Source organism: Trichechus manatus, unplaced genomic scaffold, assembly GCF_000243295.1.
Source record: "Trichechus manatus latirostris isolate Lorelei unplaced genomic scaffold, TriManLat1.0 scaffold00081, whole genome shotgun sequence".
Classification (NCBI taxonomy): domain Eukaryota; kingdom Metazoa; phylum Chordata; class Mammalia; order Sirenia; family Trichechidae; genus Trichechus; species Trichechus manatus.
Window position 1 is genome coordinate 8,104,176 of NW_004444017.1, and position 20,699 is coordinate 8,124,874.

At 36.1% G+C, this 20,699-nt stretch overlaps 1 protein-coding gene across 4 annotated transcripts in view; it reads right to left on the bottom strand.

Annotated features, from left to right (window-relative positions):
* Positions 1-1,849: 1,849 nt before the first annotated feature.
* Positions 1,850-20,699, bottom strand: part of NTN4 (netrin 4) — a 132,534-nt gene continuing 113,684 nt past the window's right edge. For 3 of the 4 annotated variants that reach the window (XM_004381237.2, XM_004381236.2, XM_023735729.1), the window contains exons 8-10: positions 13,870-13,938; positions 8,531-8,701; positions 1,850-3,284 (exon numbers count right to left, since the gene is read on the bottom strand). In XM_004381237.2, coding sequence (XP_004381294.1) covers positions 3,148-3,284; positions 8,531-8,701; positions 13,870-13,938 — 377 coding nt within the window. In that variant the 3' untranslated portion in view covers positions 1,850-3,147. The remainder of the gene's footprint in view (positions 3,285-8,530; positions 8,702-13,869; positions 13,939-20,699) is intronic. The other variant, XM_023735728.1, reaches the window with a different exon arrangement.

Genomic DNA, 20,699 nt, shown 5'->3' on the forward strand with positions numbered 1-20,699 from the left:
TTTTTCCCACCCTTTGCAGTTGATAAGTTCCTGATCGTTTCAAAAAGGATTTATTTTGCAAGAACCCAGTGTGTCTATGTGTCCCCAAGTACTATGTTTACCCATAATAGGCCTTGCTGTCTGTTTAATATAGCCAGATGGACACTGTTTTTTGGACTCATGGTCACATCCCCATAGATTTGACCTCATTAGTGGACACTATTAAAAGATTATCCTATTATTGAGAATTTCCATTACATCGAATGCTAAATATTAGTAACTTTCCTCTGCAGAATGAATGATATAATAAGAGGGCAAAGCCTGTGTTGACCTCAGGCAAATTACAGAGATAGGTATGTGAAGATTATGCAACTAATCTGACTAACAAAGCCCAACAGTTAGTGGAGTAAAGCTCTGGGGGCAGATTTATATGAAGCCATAGATGGAAGTTTTATTTGACTCTGTTGCCTTGGTATGGAGTTGGTTATTTTGAGAGATGCTAAGAAAAAGAAAGTGCATATAAGTGTGGCAGTATGATAGAATGGGAATGGGGTCATGAGGAGGCTGGCTCACACTTCATTTTGTTGTTTACTTTTACAAATGGGGGACACAAGGTTTCTTTCTCTTTTCTTTCCTCTTCTTCCCACCGCCGCCCCTCCTTCACTTTGGGAGCCAGATGATGCTCATAAGAAATTTAAAACACAGTGCAAGTGATTTGAGAATCAAGAAATTAAGAGATTATTATAACTGTGACTTATTTTTTGGAAGGTTGCCAGAAAAGTTCCTTGAAAGAGCAACTAAAGAAGAAGATTCTAGTCAAAAAGAACTAGGAAGAAATATTGAGGCCCAACAATTTGGTAAACTAGATAAAATCAAAGTTTCAGTTATAATTTTACCTGAACATAGCTTAAAAACAATTGATTAAATTTTAATTGGTTTAAAATATAAATTACAAAAGTAAGTACATAATCATCGAAAGAAAGTCAGGCAATATGGATGTGTGTAAAATAAAAAGGGAAAACTTCCCTCTTTCTTTTCTCCAGGGGCAAACACTGCTATAATCTATCTCTCAGACCTTTTAAGAAACTATATATACTATAAATGTGTTTTGGGGATGGGACTAATAACACATAATTTTCTGCAATTCATTTTGTTCATTTATTAATATATTATGGACATCTTTCCAATCTTTTTTCAAATGGACATTATTTCTACTCTTCTTTTTAATGAGTAATAGTAACTTATTTCCAATAAGTAAAATGGAAAAGAAAGCAAGCTGGCAATTCTGAAACTTAAGAAAATCCTATATATTTGTATTTAAAATGTCTTTCTTGGTATGATATACTTACCAACATGTTTTATAAGTTGCTTCTAAATGATACTCTGCTAGATAGCATTCCACCTACCAGGATAAGACAGGTATAGGTAAAAAGCTGAGAGACATGCTACAGGTGAAAAAAGATTTCATAAGTGTATGTATATATAATTCCAATTCTATAAAAGGTATGCATATGCATAGAACTAAAATGCTAACAACTGTTATCTCAGGATGGTTTCAGTATAGTGTTTTTTTCTCCGTTATACTTTTTTTTCCTACATTGAACTTGTATCACTGTTTAAATTAAAACTAAATGTAATTTAAAAACTGCAATGTGCCTGATGAAAACAGTTCATGTCCAAAGGCTACAGAAAATAAACTCATCTGACTCCGCTTCCACTCCATTCCCAAGCCCTAGAGTAATAGATTAGAAATAGCAGGCCCTTATTTGATTGTCTTAATTTAAGGAATTAGATTTGAGTTCCCTGATTGAGAGAAGGAAATCTTTAGCATCATTGAAAGAGCTGATCAGGAATTGAGACAAAAATCCAGAGATCATATTCCTTTATTACATATATGAAATATAAAAACAAATTAACAAAGCAATATATATATATATTTTTTGCAAGTCCACAGGACCTCAGGAAAAAATATGTTCTGTATGTGAAATTAATCTTATGGCACTGTGGTTCATGTTTTGTATATTTAAGAACAGAAGAAACTGTATGTATAGTGGTTATGCATTGGTACAGAAGATGGATAATGAAAAACTGTAGTTTGGTGAACTATCACATACCTTGCGTTAAAAAAAATGGGTTAATATAATGACCATATACTGTTAATAAAGACAAGTAGGAAAACTGCTTTGATGTTCAGATTTAAATACTAAACACAAAAATAAAACAAATTCTGTGTCTACAATAATTTTTGAAGTGTATACAAGTGCATTGCAAATACACGAACTTTTTTAAAATTTACAAGTCCATTTCCACTTTATCTAAGCATATTTCTACGCTTATGATTCCTTTCTCTTATTTTAAAGTCTCTTCTTGTTTAGTTTTTTTTTTTTAAGTTTCATTATGGCCAGTATCTGTGGAATCTAACCTCTAGCCTGGAGCTGAGACTTCATGCAAACATATTTTCCTCTAAGGTTGCATCTTCACATAATTTCTCCAAGTGTTCAGTTAAATAGTACAACTTCCTTTATATGGTCACTTTTGTCCACATGTCGTGGCAGTGCTTCTGTTTCAGTAGATTTTCTTACACATACTTTCTTTCTGTCAACAATCTCCAAACTTTCCCAACACATGTGGTAGGTAGTAAAGTGCTTTATACAAGGAAATACTATACACATGTGGAGAGGTTCCACGTAACACCCCACAGACCAAAGTTCATACATAACAAACAAGAGAAGGCTCTTTTTAAGAAACACCTTTCCTGATAGTAGGGTTGGGATTCCTTAAAATCTCATTAATTAATTTAAGTAGCATCAAATGTAAGTAACATATCTGAAGCTCGGAGGTGTCCTTGTTAGATATATTGCCCTTAATGGATTACTGCTAAATATCATGCTGCTATTCAAATATTCTTAATAGTTATGAATTTCAGAATCAGTCCCATAGAAAACAGGTTATCAGCATAGGGTTTTCTAGTCTTCTTTATGAAACAAAACTGTATTTAAACGTGGGCCCAGGGAGAGATTAGGTTAGACAAAGCCTACGCATTGGAGCGTTTCTATACATTTTGGCACTTAAAAAAATTCCAGTTTCATTTTTGAGGTCTCCTTTCCATTAAGTTGGTGTTTTATACATAGGGAAGTGCCATTATGTATGTGCTATACACCTTTATTGCTACTTGCACTCTCTTTTTAAAATGTCCATGACTTTTCTTCCAAGAGATGGTTTCCAATGCTGGACAAAACTTTTCATATTCACGACCAGTTTGCCTGTTCTCACATCCTCATGTCCCGCTACAAGGTACTCCAAACCTAAAAGAGAACAAAATTAGGGGCTATAGATATCATATTTTATTGAAGGGGGAGATACTACTTCAGCACTCATATATTTATAGTTCATGGTTTTAGATATTCATAGTTGGAATATGGAATAATTGACAATAACAGCTGACCTTAATAAGTATTTACCGTGTACTAAGTGCTTTACATATATTACTCCTTTAATCTTGAAAATAACCCATGAAGTAGGTATTATTTTTCTTCTTGTTTTACAAATGAGGAAACTGAAGCTTAGCAAGGTTAAAAAACCAGTTCAGTGTCTCCCAGTAAGTAGCAGCACCCTGACTCAAGCTCAGGTCTGCCTGATTCCAGAACCTTTCTTTTATATTCTACTACCCTCCTACCCTCTATGGTAAAGAAATGAAGACTCTAAAGGCACTTAACATACTGCTAGAAATCCGTATTTTTTGGAAGCTCACTTTGTGCGGCAGTGTATGATGGAGGATTTCATATAAGTGAAACAATCATTACGGAAAACATTGGAAGAGAGCTATGGATTATACAAAATAACACATATTCCCTATATAAAGTCAGTGTGTTTTTGGAATACAGGATGTTTATCATACACACACAGACACAGACACATGCACACACACACACACACACACACAAATGATGAGACTTGACTGTTGTTTTTAGTTGTTGCGAAGTTGATTCTGACTCACAGCAACCCCACATGTGCAGAGTAGAACTGCTCCATAGGTTTTTTGAGGCTGTGACCTTTTGGAAGCAGATTGCCTGGCCTGTCTTCTGAGTTGCTTCTGGGTCAGTTTGAACTGCCAAACTTTTGGCTGGTAGTTGAGTGCTTACCCACTTGCACCACCCAGAGACTCCATGACCAGACCTAGTGTTGACTTTATTATTCAAAACTCTTTCAGGCTTCAAATAGAAAATTTTGGCTGACAAACACAAAAAAGTGAAAGGACAGTCTCATTACCTATACGTCAACAAAAAGAAATATAATCTCCCTTAGTAGACGTTTGTAGCAATATTTTAGTATTGGTATTTTGAAACAATTTTAATATTGTATAGAGCAAATAAGTAGTTATGTTTATAAAATAAAACTTTCCAATATGAGATAAAGAGATATTAAAAAACCCATTGCCGTCAAGTTGACTCCGACTCAACAGAGACCCTATAGGACAGAGTAGAACTGCCCCATAGGGTTTCCAAGGCTATAATCTTTACGGAAGCAGACTGTGACATCTTTCTCCTGCTAAAGAGGTATATACCTTAAAAATCAAATTAAGTGAAAACTCTGGATGTTAAAATTGAATTGAAAATATCATGACTTTAAAAAAAAATGTATTTTCTTATTCATTCAATGAAATTACCTAGAAAAAATGTCATCCCAGAAGTAATGAACACCTATAACACATATACTGTGGTCTCCACTAACATCACCCCACCCCCACTCACCCCCCCCAAAAAAAACAGGGCTCCTTGGAGAAGGTCTTATTCAAGCCACAAATAAAATAATAATAACCCACACAGACTTAGGTCCAGAGTAAAGAGATACAAGGTGAGCATGAGATATCTTATTATGTTAAAAAGAAAGAACATTTTCACAGATGAATGGGAGTTACCAGGGTATTTTAAAAGAAGCTAACAAGAAGGGGTAATAACTTGTCAAAGTTGTGATAATTTGAACTTCAAGAAACATAATAATTGTGTGTATTGAAACACACTGACTCAATGAAAATTGAGTCATAATTTAAAAATGATACTGAAAAAAGAGAAAGGCAGAGAACAATTAATTTGTGGTTTTCCTGAGGCAGCTGTTAAAACCATTCTGTACTTTGAAAATTGGAAATGAAAGGAAAACAATTTAGTATTTATCCTATCTTTACAATAGGAACTGTATTTCATGGTAACCTAATATCCCAGGTGGAGAGAGAAAGTCCTACCTACTTTACTGAAGAATGTTAGCTAATAAGTGAAGGGAATTAGGCAGAATTAGAAAAACATCATTTTTCAAACTCTAATGAAATTATTGATTTAGGAAGGGATTACCAATTGGTGATAAAAATCATTAAGTGAATGGTTAATGGGAAATTGGATATTGTATAGTGACTAAGTAACACCACATCCATTGTTTCCCAGTCTCAAAAGGATAAACGAAACTGCCTATTGGAGGGATCAGACTGTTATCACTCTAATGCAAGAGTCAAACTTAGCAACACTGATGGTGGGTCAAACAGGAACTGCGATTCAACTTGAAGTATGCAACAATATCTATCATGAATTCTAGCCAAAATTCTTATCTTGCATCCATCAAGATTTTCCTTAGAGATTACAAAAAATATAGGAAATAGAGGTACAAACTAAACGACACCACAGGAATCAACCAGACAGATGTAGAAGGTAGGATAATCCATAGGACATCTGGCCTCGTTTCTTCAACAAGAAAAGAACTGTGCTAGAATAAAAGAGACCTGACAGACTTAAAACTAGATAAAATGTGTGGTCCTGGATTGAATATTAGTATGGACAAACAGCTATAAAGGACATTTTGGGGTCAGTTGGAAAATTGGAATATGGTCTGAGTATTAGATAATATGAAAGTAATCTGAAATTAAAGGTAAAGATCATTATCTGAATAAAGCAGGTTGCAGAATGGAGTGTATACTATGATTTTATTTGGTTAAAAATACAATATACACACATACAGAGAAAGATCTGGAAGGATTTACATTAAGGTGCTAACGGATGATCTTTGGCGGTAGAAATGGGAAATTTTAAATTTTCCCCTAAATGTCTATAATATACAGGTACTCCTTCTGTATTTAAAACATTGAAAGAAACCAGTCCTAATTTTAAAATTAGCTACCATAGTGTTTTTATAAAAAGAGAAAAAGGAAAATAAAGACATAGAGAAGTTTCAAACACCAGAAAGCAAAGTGTAAGAAGGATTATAAGGTATTTATATTCTTTAAAGGGTAGCCTTAGCTTCTGTATAAAAAAATGATCCCACTATTTAATTAAGAGACTAATTAAAAAAATATAATGGACTTGATACTGTTTATGTCACCTCTAAGATAAAAAATCCTCATTTATAGAATACAATAAATGATTTTTAGAAAACTTCAGTGCAAAGTCTGCTATTTTAAATGGGTATATTTTTGAAGCTATAAATAAAACAAGTACTGCAGGAATTTGCCATTAATTTAAAGTATAAATATAAATTAAACTAATAAAAATGATGCTGAATAAATTCATAAATTATGGAGTAGCATCATACTAAAAATTAGTATGTAAAACAATGTTTTCTGTTGCATCTCTTATTAGTATTTACATTTGATTTTCCTATCTCTATGCTAATTTGTATCTACTTTGCTGTAAGTTCAAGGGCACAAAGTTTATTTTGTATCCATAGAAAAAGGAAATATAATACATTGGTGCTATTCTTGGCATTCATTTATGATTGATAGCTGTGTGAATGTATGTATGAATGTAGGAATAAATGAATTTGTAGGGATGTCCCATTAGATTGCTCCTTTTCAAAAGTAGCAAAGGAAGCAAGTTGGCATGTAAGGTTTCAGAATTTTCTTATCAGCTTTCTTTGGCCTTAGCTACTGAACTTGTAAAAACTGAAAAAAAAAGTAAAATGAGAGTGTCTGGTTTTGCTTTGGCAGGTTCCAGTCTTTTCTTCAAAGCAAGTAAACATATTTTTAAGAATTCTTTGAGTAATTGCGCTTGTGTTTGCAATAGTGATGAACACAGTTGATTCTTTGACTCTGTTTGGCAGAAATCTGATTAGGAACCACTATATAGTTCACTTCCTGGAGGGTGGCTCAGATGGTCAAAGCTTTTGTTTTTAACGTCTTACTCAAAATCTGGGCAGACTTTAAAAAAACAAACAAACAAAAAAAAACTTTTGCTAAGGTAGTAGAAAAGTGATTATAGGAAGAGTCCCTAAGCACACATGATTGGAAAATAGAACTTAAAATTAATGATTCTTGGTTTCCTGTATTCAGAATCTAAGATTCTGCTTACTTTAATTTGTTCTTTGAAATTATATTTAAGAAAACATATATTTTTAATGGTTTTTAGTATCATTTTTTCCCCTTTTCTTTATTAAAATTTAAATTAATTTAAATAAAATACTGAAAGGAGTAGAAAAGTATGTGAGAGATTGGTCAACAGCTGAAAAAAATCAAGAGTTTCATATCATGGTTTAGATTATGGGTATATTTTATTGAAAGTTTCTTCTCTCTCTCTCTCTATTATCTGTTTGTTTCTTTCAAATTCATTAATCAAAGAACACAAAAGACTTATTAACATAACTGTGGTTTCCTAGACTTAATATTTGGAAGGAATTAGAACCAGAACATAAATTATGTGCCTGTTTCATCAGTGCCATTAAGACACAGATAACTACATAAACAGGGAAATGGAGATAATTTTGGGGGAATTATTATTTGTTTTACAAGAACCTACTATCTGGGCTCTATGTTACTGCTTTAATCTCGATACTGATGGTAGGAACCGGTACTATGATCAAAAACCTAAATCCTGTCCTCAAATTTAATGAGGGAGACAGAGAAATAAGCCACCGATGACACAGTATGAGAGTGTACTTGTAGAGTGTACAGGTGTCTCTAACTCTGCAGTAACACTTCAAGATGCAAATCAAACTTCCCTCCACCCTGAGTTGCTCTAAGATTCTACAGTTATTTTGTTTGTTTCTGCTGTTTCTAATTTGAAAGCAGAATGATCATTTAATGAGAAACAAGATGATAAGAACTTGAGAGTTGTTTTCTGTCCAGGAGAAACAGCTGCTTCTCATACAATAGTAAAAATGAATTCAGTATTATTTGCGCAGATGGAATTTTGCATTTGAACTTCCTTTGGGAACAGGCTCTACCCAGGGCACTGTAATAAGAACTAACTTTGAGATAAAGTATTATGACAGATAAATTCATGAAAATCCTCTCTGTGCTACTGGCACCTGGCACCAATATGAGACTTCAGTTTTAGGACGGAGAGTATTATATTGCTGGATTTTAAAATATTTTACTTTTACATAACACGTGGAAGGGAAATAATTTTTTCACGCCAGTTCAAATAATTGCATTTGGATTTTTCCTAGAATTCAAATGGTAAAGAGGAGAGATGCTTTTGGTGAGTTTATTTAGATTGTGGTTCAGAGAATGTATGACAAGCAGCACATCAGCAGAGACAAGGTAGGTATTAAAATGGAAAAGTTTAATACTCACCAGGATTGAGGACTGGACAAGTGCAGCCTCTGTTAGTCCACGATTCTGGATACAATGTTTGCTTTCCTCGTAAAATCTTCAGTTTGGTAGATTTTAAGACTTTTTTTACATTCACATTGACCTCAGCATGGGAGCCTTTATCATGAGCTGATAAAATCTTTATTTTTAGCACTGTAACAACACAATTCCAAATGTCAAAATGCACAGAATTTCATATTAAAAACCAAACCCATTGCTGTCAAGTCAATTCTGACTCATAGCGACCCTAGAGGACAGAGTAGAACTGCCTTACAGGGTTTCCAAGGAGCAGCTGGAGGATTCCAACTGCTGACCTTCTGGTTAGCTGCTGAGCTCTTAACCTCTGTACCACCAGGGCTCTGGATTTCATATTATCTTTTGATAATTTGAACAACGATTTAAATATGCATTTCAGAATATAATAGAAAGGTGAATTAATAATGATGAGAATATGGAAATTTGTTTAAAAAAATCATTAGGCTCATCCATTTTTGCACTGGCTTCGTCTCATTTATCTGTATTAACTAAATTCTTCCTTCTTAGGCATTTTCAACTTCTACTCCTTCCCACATCACTCACTACACTAAGAGAATATCAGCTATCTGCCTACTGCAAATATAATCTTAAACACATTCAGCTATGAAATCTAAATAGAAAGAAGATGTATAGGAAGTATAACTGTTACCCTGGTTTTATTTATTTTATTCCAACTCTATTATATTCTTCCCCTACACGTCTGTCAGTTTGTCATACTGTGGGGGCTTGGGTGTTGCTGTGATGCTGGAAGCTATGATACAGGTCTTCAAATACCAGGAGGGTCACCTACGATGGACAAGTTTCAGCTGAGCTTCTAGACTAAGACAGACTAGGAAGAAGGACTTGGCGGTTTACTTCCAAAAAAAATTAGCCAGCGAAAACCTTATGAATAGCAGTAACACACTGTCTGATACAGTGCCGGAAGATGAGCCCCTCAGGTTGGAAAGCACTTAAAAGACGGCTGGGCAAGAGCTGCCTCCTCAAAGCAGAGTCAACCTTAATAACTTAGATTAGAGTGTTGATGAAGAATATTGAATACACCATGGACTGCCAGAAGAATGAACAAATCTGTCTGGGAAGAAGTACAGCCAGAATGCTCCTTAGAAGCAAGGATGGTGAGACTTTATATCACATACTCTGGACATGTTATCAGCAGGGACCAGTCCCTGGAGAAGGACATCATGTTTGATAGAATAGAGGGTCAGCGAAAAAGAGGAAGATCCTCAATGAGACGGAATGGCACCATGGCTGTGACAACAGGCTCAAGCATAGCAATGATTGTGAGGATGGCACAGGACTGGGCAGTGTTTTGTTCTGTTGTACATAGGGTCGCTATGGGTTGAAACCGACTTGATGGCACCTAACAATAACATATTATACTCTTATGCCTGACTGTACATAATGTTATGATAAAGAACAAAATTAATATATTTTATGTGTATTCATAAAAGAATATATTTTACATATTCTAGGAGCCCTGGTGGTGCAGTGGTTAAGAGGCTGGCTGCTAACCAAAAGGCTGGCAGTTCGAAAACACCAGGTGCTCCTTGCTACTCTCCTATAGGGTAGCTATGAGTCAGAATTGACTCGATGGCAACAGCTTTGGATTTTTTTGCCTGTACGGTCCTTGTGTGGCACAGTTTGTGTTTGCCTACTGTCATGGTTTGAATTATGTCCCCCAAAAATCTGTGTATCAGTTTGGCCGGGCCATGATTCCTGGTATTGTGTGATTTTCCTATATGTTGTAAACTTGCCTCTATGATGTTAATGAGGGAGGATGGGTGGCAGTTGTGTTAGTAAGGCAGGACCTGATCTACAAGACTGGATTGTGTCCTGAGGCAATCTCTTGAGCTATAAAAGACAGAAGTGAGCAGTGAGACAGGGGGACCTCATACCATCAAGAAAGCAGTGCCGGGAGCAGAGCGCGTCCTTTGGACCGGGGTCCTCGCGCAGAGAAGCTCCTAGTCCGGGGGAACACTAAAGAGAAGAAGGCCGACAGAGAGAAAAAGACTTCCCCTGGAGCTGATGCCCTGAATTTGAACTTTTAGCCTACTTTGACTGTGAGGAAATAAACTTCTCTCCGTTAAAACCGTCCACTTGTGGTATTTCTGTTACAGCAGCACTAGATGACTAAGACACCTACTAACCTAAAGGTTGTCAGTTCAAACCCAGCCAGCAGTACCACAAAAGAAAGTCCTGGCTATCTGCTTCCATAAAGATTACAAGCAAGAAAACTCTATGTAGGAATTCTACTCTGTAACACTTGAGGTCACCATGAGTCAGGGTCAACTCAACGGCAATGGTTTTTTTAAAAAAAATTTTGTAGTGACTATGCTCTTCCATCCATGAAATGGCTGGAGGTTAAGTAATGGAATACATTGGGGTAGAGAAGATAGTACAGCTAAGGAACATTGGGATGCAATGTTCTATATTATTAGGAGCATTCTTACTGACTCTTCTATATCTTGAAAGAAGATTGTGCGTAATGAGTGAACCCTATTCTTGCTGGTCCCATACCCTGAGAATATGGCTGTCAGGCAGCCGTCTTTATAGAATCATCAAACTTTAAACTTCTGAGAGATCTTCAGAGCTCATCTAGTCTCATTTTATCTGTGAGGAAACAAGTTTTAAGAAGTTAAGTGAACTGCTTAAGTTCACATGGCTGGTTGGTTAGCATAGAGTTTGGACCAGAACCCAGTGAGATGAATGCCTGAAGAATGCATAGCATAGTGCCTGGCACATGGCCAATGCTCAATAAAGGGTCACGATTATTATTCTTGTGGAGCACTGGCAGCACAGTAGTTAAGGGTTACAGCTGCTAATCAAAAGGTCGGCAGTTCGAATCCACCAGCCGCTCCTTGGAAACCCTATGGGGCAGTTCTATTCTGTCCTATAGGGTTGCTATGAGTTAGAATTGACTAGACAGCAATGGGTTTTTATTATTATTATTATTCTTGGAGCCCTAGTGGTGCACTGGTTAAGCAAAGCGTTCGGCTGTTAACCAAAAGGTTGGCAGTTGAAATCCACCAGCCACTCCTGGGAAACACTATAAGGCAGTTCTGTTTTGTCCTATAGGTTGCTATAAGTTGGAATTGACTTGATGGCAATGGGTTTGGTTTTGGTTTTATTATTACTCTAAGGAGCCCTAGTGGCACAGTGGTTAAATGCTTGGATGATAACGAAAACGTCAGCGGCTTGAACCCACCAGCCACGGGACAGGAGAAAGATGTGGCAATCTGCTTCTGTAGAGATTAAAACAAAAACAAAAAAAAAAAAACAAAAAAAAACTCAAACCCATTGCTGTCGATTCCAGCTCATAGTGATCCTATAGGACAGAGTTGAACTGCTCCATGGGGTTTCCAAGGCTGTAATCTTTATGGAAGCAGACTGCCACATCTTTCTCCAATGGAGTGGCTGGTGAGTTTGAACCACCAATATTTTGGTTAGCAACCAAGCGCTTAACCACTGGGCCGCCAGGGCTCCTTCTGTAAAGATTATAGCCTTGGAAACCCTATGAGGTAGTTCTACTCTGTCCTATAGGGTCACTATGAATTGCAGTATACTCCACGGCACACAACAACAATAACATTATTATTCTACTTGACTAAACTCAAAGCAGGGACTTCGTCTGTTCAGTATTGTAGCTTAATAAGTATTTGCTAGAGGAATAAACAATGAAGTGTTTTTTCCATTAAGGCAGAGAATGGGGAGGGGGAAATAATTTTTTTTTTCTCCAAGTCTGTAGGAATATTGCACTTCATAAGACCAAGATATTTCATTACACCTTTAAGAACGTTCAAGTTCTTTTAAGTGGAAAATAATTCAGTTGTATTAAAAGATGCCAATGCAGTTGTTTGTAAATTTAGTCAGCGAGCTACCAAATCTATACGATAATGAGACTTAGTGTATATTTTCACTGAACAAACTGACTTCCAACTAAACTGTCATGTTTTTTGCTTTTGATAGTAAATGCCATTCCTTCTAAACTGCCTTTCCTTTATTAGGCAATATACATTTCAGAAATTTTCTTCTATTATTTAGCCAATGAGAGGTAAGGGAGGGAAATGTAATGTAATCTTAGATAAGATTTATGAGGTTTCTAGCATCTACTTTTTTTTTTATATTTTATAAGATTAAATACAATGTTATCAAGAACCTGAACACTTGGTTTTAGAAATTCTGGTTTGGAATTTTCCCTTCATTGTGGTGTATATTTTAAGCAATATAAATCATGATACAATAAAAAGCCCCAGACACAAGTCAAGAATATGTTATCTTTAATGTACTTAATAGTAAATATAAAGCCATTTAGAATTTGACGGTAGTAACTGTCTTTACTTAGTGCCATTTTCCTTTTTCTATACGGTGTATTTTCCTGGTACCTGAAAGGTAGAGGAGTCTAGAGTATGCAGAGAAGTTAGAGAAGAGACACAGACGCAGAGAGCTAGTCTCAGTGCCTCTCATACACATATTCTCTTAGTCCTACCATTTACTGAGCATTTAGCATGTCTAGGTAATATCCTGTGTGTTTTTAAAAAAAACGTCATTTCATGAGGAAGGTGGCATTATCCCTATTTTACAGATGAGGAAACAGGTTTGGAGAGGTTAAGTTACTCACCCAATAAACCAGAAATCAAACCCATGTCTGCCTGAACCCGAAGCCTGTGTTTGTAATCACTGTAAAATACTGCCTTAAACTTATTTCTGCTTAGCATTGTTCTTGGGTGTTGTCGAGTTGATTCCGACTCATAGCGAACCTATGTGACAGAGTAGAACTGCCCTGTAGAGTTTTCTTGGCTGTAATCTTTATAGAAGCAGATCGCCAGGTCTTTCTCCAGCAGAGGGTGGGTTCAAACTGCCAGCCTTTTGGATAGCAGCAGAGAGCTTAACAGTATCACTGGGCTCCTTCTGTTTAGAATTACCCTACATGATAAACTGGCACAGGAATTATTTAAGTGGCTAAGACTACCCTTTTTGATGAATAAGCCATGAAGCATCCATGAGAAAGGATTATATGTCATAATTCTTCTTTCTTTTTGTTATGTTTGCCTTTTTTTCCGTATAGTACAGTAATACTGCTTTTGCTCTACCAGCATCCTACCCTTACTGGGACACTCAACATTGCCTACATTAGGAAAATCTAGCTTAAGACCAGAATACTGTGTTTGGTATCATTATATAAGACTATTGCTTTGATTTATTGAGAAAGTCGTAGGACAGGCCACCGATTTTCTAAAACATTCTTTGTACTTAATTTGAGTAGGTTTTCAGAACTTCAAACTCACCGTACGAATATTTCATTCCACAGAATGCCTTGGAGTTTCCTAACACCTGTTCCTTACATTCACATTTACCTACAGAAAGTAAATGAAAAATCATTTTAGTTATTTAGAAAGAAAATAAAGAAATCAACAAGTAAATCCAGGTGACTCAACTCTTTAAGGCTCGAGTGATTAATACAACGCAATCCACAAATAGTAAGAAACCATGGAAGGTCAGTCAAAGAAGTAGGATCTCTTTCTGAATTTAATTAGTTATCATCTGATAAAATATTGACCTAAGAAAAACGTAGAAAGGTAGAAACAATTATGTGTTTTAATGTTTGTAATGTATGTTACGATAAATACAGTCCAGTATTAGCACTCCATGCTAATGGAAAGGAAAAACTGAATGAGTAACCTGTGTTGTTGTTGTTGTTAGGTGCCATCTAGTCAGTTCTGACTCACAGTGACCCCATGTACAACAGAACGAAACACTGCACGGTCCTGTGCCATCCTCATAATCATTGCTATGCTTGAGCCCATTGTTGTAGCCACTGTGTCAGTCCATCTCGTTGAGGGTCTTCTTCTTTTTCGCTGACCCTCTACTCTATCAAGCATGATGTCCTTCTCCAGGGACTGATCCCTCCTCATAACATGTCCAAAGTATGTGAGATGAAGTCTCACCATCCTCACTTCTAAGGAGCATTCTGGCTGTGCTTCTTTAAAGACAGATTTTTTTTTTGTTCTTTTGGCAGTCCATGGTATATTCAGTATTCTTTGCCAACACCATAATTCAAAGGTGTCAATTCTTCTGTCTTTCTTATTCATTGTCCAGCTTTCACACGCATATGAGGTGACTGAAAACACCATGCTTGGGTCAGGTGCACTTTAGTCTGTCAGTTTGTCTTACTGTGGGGGCTTACGTGTTGCTGTCATGCTGGAAGCTATGCCACCAATATTCAAAAAGCAGCAGAGTCACCCATGGTGGACAGGTTTCAGCTGAGCTTCCAGACTAAGACAGACTAGAGAGAAAGACCTGGCAGCTAGCCAGTGAAAACCTTATGAATAGCTGCAGAGTAACCTGTAGAAAACACAATTGTCTTTCTACAGTTAAGATTCCCCACAGCAAAAGTCAAATAAAATAAAATGGTTGGAGAGTTCATTGAAGGTAATGCCATCCAATTTTACAAGTATTTTTTGAGCACTAGGATGTGCAAGGTATAGTGCTTTATAATTCAGAGTATATAAAGATGCAAAATATAATTTTTCCCTTCAAGTGAATAAAGCAAGTATGTAAAAAGTCATGTGTTCTAAGAAAGGTACAATATAACTTGGGGAGATCACATATGTTCAGGAAGATGGGAAAAGGTTTTGCATTTGAAGAAGAATTCGAAATGGAGTTTGAAGAATAAGGAGGCTATTTTCCCTCCAACAGTTAAAACTATGTGTTACAACTATTATGTGCAAGAAATCTGCCAGGCACTGTGGAAGACTTCCAAAATGCCTTCGCACATAGTCTACATATAGCATTCTCATGCTTATCTATGTGTCTGTTTCTTATCTATATTGTGTTCCTTGATGGCAATGGTTATGCCTTATTCATCTGTATATCCCTAGATCCCAGAGCGAAAAGAATTTTAATTTTTCCTGATTTAAAAATTGGATACTATTTCCCCCTTCCCTTTTCTGCCCTCATGCAGTCCATTTCATAGACAACAAGTGGCAATAATAACGATAGGTAATACTTACTAAAGGCACTTATTATGTGCCAGGCACTACTGTGAGCATTTTATATTTATTTACTCATTTAAAATTCTGACAGGTAGAAATTTGATAGGAAGATGGAGATAAAAGAACAAGCAAAGAAATGTAAATGAGAAAGGGCAGGGTGTGTTCATGGAAGAGTGAGTGGCTCTGTTTATCTGGGGTATGGATTGCGTCAAGAAGAATAATAGAAGACATCATGGAGGACCTTGATTGATATACAAGTAGGGCTGGAATTTAATTTGTTAGATAAAGGCTAATTATATATATATATAGATAGATAGATACATAAAACTTCCCTAAACTGATAACTTTATATATATATATATATATATATATATATGAAAATGAATATGGCATTGCTGTATCAAAAGTATTGGAACTGAGAGAAAACAGAGGCAGAAACCAATTAAGCTAGGGAAATCAATTATAGCACCAATAGTAACTAATTCAAATGCTTCCTATTAGCTATACACGTATAAGGAACTTTACACATATAATCTTCTTTGATATTTATAATAACCTTATGAGATACGCATTATAAACAAAATGAAAAAATGAAGGCTTGGAGAAGTTCATCAGCTTGTCCAAGGCAGCATAACTAACAAGTAGCAAAGCCAGATTTTAATAGTGGCTCTGGGAGAATCCGAAACCTCTGCTACTCTGTCTCTAAATCAAATGTAATGTGGGTCTGAACTAGAGAGGTGGCTATAGGTCTAGAAAGGAAGAGATATCAAAGGATAATGTGAAAGGGTCTATAAATCTTGTTAACTGATTGGATGAGGGCAAGGGAAAAGGAAGCATAAAGATAAACTTGCGATTTTAAGATGACAAGATTATAGTATCACTAACAGAAATAGGGAAATTAGAAGAAGGGGTGTACTTCGGGGGTGTATAAATTAAGATTTGTTTGTTAGTAATCTATTGTATAATCTAATTATTGAGTGGATATGGAGTAGTTTATAGAAAGGAGGAAAAGCTGAACAGCCAGGACTCAGGAAGGATAAGAATCAGGACAACACCAGAGATCTAGGTAGCAGGAACTATTGGGCAGTCTGTCATGAACTCTAATAATTTTCAGACTTTGTAACTTTCAGTTTAAATTCCAGGGAGAGAGCACCTGATTGGCTTCTCCAAGACTGTATTAAATGAGGAGGAAGGGCAGTTCCTCAGAGAAATAATTGGATTGAGCTACTACAGGAATAGCAGGAAAGAAGGGGAAATGGATCTGGTCAGGCAAAAACAGCAGAGATCTAGCATGAGGAGAATACAATGAATTAGAATTGCTTACAGAAAATCCAGGCAGAAATGAAAATATGGTTCTGGTGAGACTGGGTGAGCTGAGATAGCAATATGAGGAAAAATGACATACTGGTTCGAGCTAAAGCCTCTACTGAAAGCAGAGAATGAAAATTTATAAGTGGAAAATCACAGTGGAATTGAACAGTGGGAAAGAGAAATCAAGGTGTTTAAAATCAGCTGTTGTGACTTGTTAAATAATATTGCTTATAAACTAAACATAGCAGAAAGGATTAATCACTCAGAAATCTTAGAAATCTGAGTGGATAGCCCACAGCCTTTGATAATTCCACCAAAGCAGGAGAGCGTGGTGACCTACCATGCCATAAAACCAATGGAACCCCAAATTGCACATACTGTTCCTCAACATAATGTTCTTCTCTTTAGTCCTTCAGTTTTTAGACTGTAAGAACATATGTAGGTTTATTATTTGAAGATCTTTATTTGGCTGCTTTACAATACCACCTTTTCATATGTTTAGAGTTCAAATATTAAAATTTGTTCTTGAATAAATCTTGGTTGATTGGGCTTCAACCCAACTGTGTTTTCTTAAAAGAAATTTTAAAGGGCTGGGGGAGGGGGGGATCTATTTAGTTATACTGGGTCCTTAGAATGTTATAAAAATAAGCATTGTTTACACTTCTGTAGTACTAGTTAAAGTCAGTTTTGTTGATCAGGAAGTAACATTTTATAGCTGATGTTCTTTCTCTTTCTCACAAGAAGCAGTAGAAATTAACGGTATCTTGTAGGTATAATGCAGTATACTCTTCGTTGAATGCTGTTTTGATAGAAACTTATGGTAGACAGACAGGTAGGCAGGCACATATATTTTAGGAAACAACTTTTTTTTTTTTTTTAAATTGGCAATACCACAGTGCTTAGGAAATTAGTTATCACTTTTTGTTGAAAAAGGTGCCCAGGACCACCATTTTGTACCCAAGGGAATATTGCTGTTTAGTAGAAAACTGAACAAAATGAGTTCTTCAATCTGGTGCTCATCCAAATGAATTTCAGAGACTTTCTGGGGACATCATAGACCAAACAGCTGTTGAGGACATGAGAGTCGAGTCATTCTGGTGCCAGTGCTTTATCTGCTTACTTGGTATGCTGCCAGCTCCTCAGTAACATGCACGAATGTCCTATAGTCCTAAACACTCGATTATTATAAATATGACTTAGCAGATAAAGTTGGAGAATTATGAAAGTCATGTTAGAAAAATAAGAAAAAAACTTTAAAAATTTGTCATTTAACACTTTAAAATAATAGAAACCAGACTATATAGCATTAAGGCAAAAATTAATGGGAAATATTTTATTCTTTTTTGAATGTTGAAAAGGTAATATGACAGCTTCATGTTACCTTATCTTTCCCACCTTCTATCCTACTTGAATTAAAACGAAACCCTTAGGAAAATGATCAGAATATTTACGTTAAGTGAAAAAACCATGATAAAGAATTGCAAATTCCTATATTTCTCAAATTTAGGTTCTGGATTTTTAAAGGGTTCAAAAATTCTCTGTGAGAATGTTTTTGTTTTGTTTTGAAGGCAAGTGTAACTTTAGTCTATTCCAGAATACCAAAACGCAATATTTGTAAACATAATCATCCACTAATGCAACATATTTATTCAATCACTGACAAGCTTTCTGAATCCATCCATTAAGGAAGAATGAGCGACTTGTACGTCAGATTCGATCATCTGTATCCTCCCTAAGCTTATATCTTCTGTGATGGCTCTTTTTTAAAAAATAATTTATTTTATTTCTTTTTAGTGTTGTTGAAAATGTACGCAGCAAAACATACGCCAATTTGATAATTTCAACACATACAATTCAGTGACATTGATTGCATTCTTCAAGTTGTTCAAACATTCTTTCTCTCTTTTTCCAAGTTATTCCTCCACCATTAACATGAACTCACTATCCTGTAAGTTTCTTCTCTAACCGTTCAAGTTGCTGTTGTCGATTTGATGCCATATACATAGTTTTTTAAAAGAGCACAATGCTCAAGGCAGACATTCTTTACTAATTAAGGTGAACTACTGTTTGGTTTAAAGAAGACTTCAGGGGATATATATATATTTTTAGTCTTACAGTTACTTATTTTTTTATTGTGTTTTAGATGAAGGGTTTACAGAGCAGATTAATTTCTCATTAAACAATTAATATGTATATTGTTTTGTGACATTGGTTGCCAACGCCACGACATGTCAACACTTGCCCCTTTTTGACCTTGGGTTCCCTATTACCAGCTTTCTTGGCCTCTCCTGCCTCCTCGTCCTTGTCCCTGGTTTGGTGTGCCCATTTAGTCTGATTTTGTTTTATGGGCCTGTCTAATCTTTGGCTGAAGGGTGAACCTCAGAAGTGACTTTGGTACTGAGTTAAAAGGATGTCTGGGAGCCATACTTTCAGGGTTTCTCCAGTCTCTGTTAGACCAGTAAGTCTGGTCCTTTTTCTGAGTTAGAACACAGTTCTACATTTTTCTCCAGCTCTGTCTGGGACCCTCTATTGTGAACCCTGTCAGAGCAGTCAGTAGTGGTAGCCAGGCACTATCTAGTTATGCTGGACTCAGTCTGGTGGAGGCTGTGGTAATTGTGGTCCAGTAGTCCTTTGGACTAATCTTTCCCTCGTGTCTTTGGTGTTCTTCATTTTCCCTTGCTCCAGAAGGGGTGGGACCAGTGAAGTATCTTAGATGGCTGCTCATAAGCTTTTAAGACCCCAGATACTACTCACCAAAGTAGCATGTAGAACATTTTCTTTATAAACTATGTTATGCCAATTGAGCTAGATGTCCCCGAGATGATGGTCCTCAGGGGTTATTTTTGGTTTAAGATTTCAACTTTAAAGATTATCTCAGGGCAATAGTTCCAAGGATTCATCTAGCCACCATGCATTCAGAAGGTCTAGATTCCATGAGAATTTTTCCGTTCTACATTTTCCCCCTTTTGATAATGATTCATCTATAGAATCTGACTGATCAAAATGTTCTATGAGAATGTTTTGAAATTGTGACTTTGTTCTGATCTAAAAGATGGATAGAATTTAGATGGTGGGTATATATGAGTATACAACTTGTTTATCTTTTCTCTATGTCTGAAAACTTTAATAATAAAATATTGGGGAAAATTATCACACAGACTCTTAATCAACATGGCTTGTAAGTTCATACTTTAATACACCCTCTGGTCCAAGCACATAGCAATCTTAGATAAAATAGAAAATGAAAAGACATATCTTGTGTCAAAAACCGGTTAAATCTCTCTGTGGACTAGAAATGAATGAATATGGAGAGGGGAAGGAGGCTGAACTCATAGATCTCTTGGATCTGGGCCCAGAGTCAGGCAGTAGTGGTTAGAAGTTCAGATCCTATGAAGTAAAGGAGACAAACCATAAGTAACAATGCACAAACACCAGAAGAGAAACTAGGTGACTGGGAGCGCCTAAAAATGAAACACATATGCTCATCAAAAGACTTCACCAAAACAGTAAAAAGACAACCTACAGACTGGGAAAAAATTTTTGGCTATGACAAACTCGATCAGCGTCTAATTGCTAAAATCTACAAGACACTGCAAAACCTCAACAACAAAAAGACAAATAACTCAATTGAAAAACGGGCAAAGGATATGAACAGGCACTTCACCAAAGAAGACGTTCAGGCGGCTAACAGACACATGAGGAAATACTCATAATCATTAGCCATTAGAGAAATGCAAATCAAAACTACAATGAGATACCATCTCACCCCAACAAGGCTAGCATTAATCCAAAAAACACAAAATAATAAATGT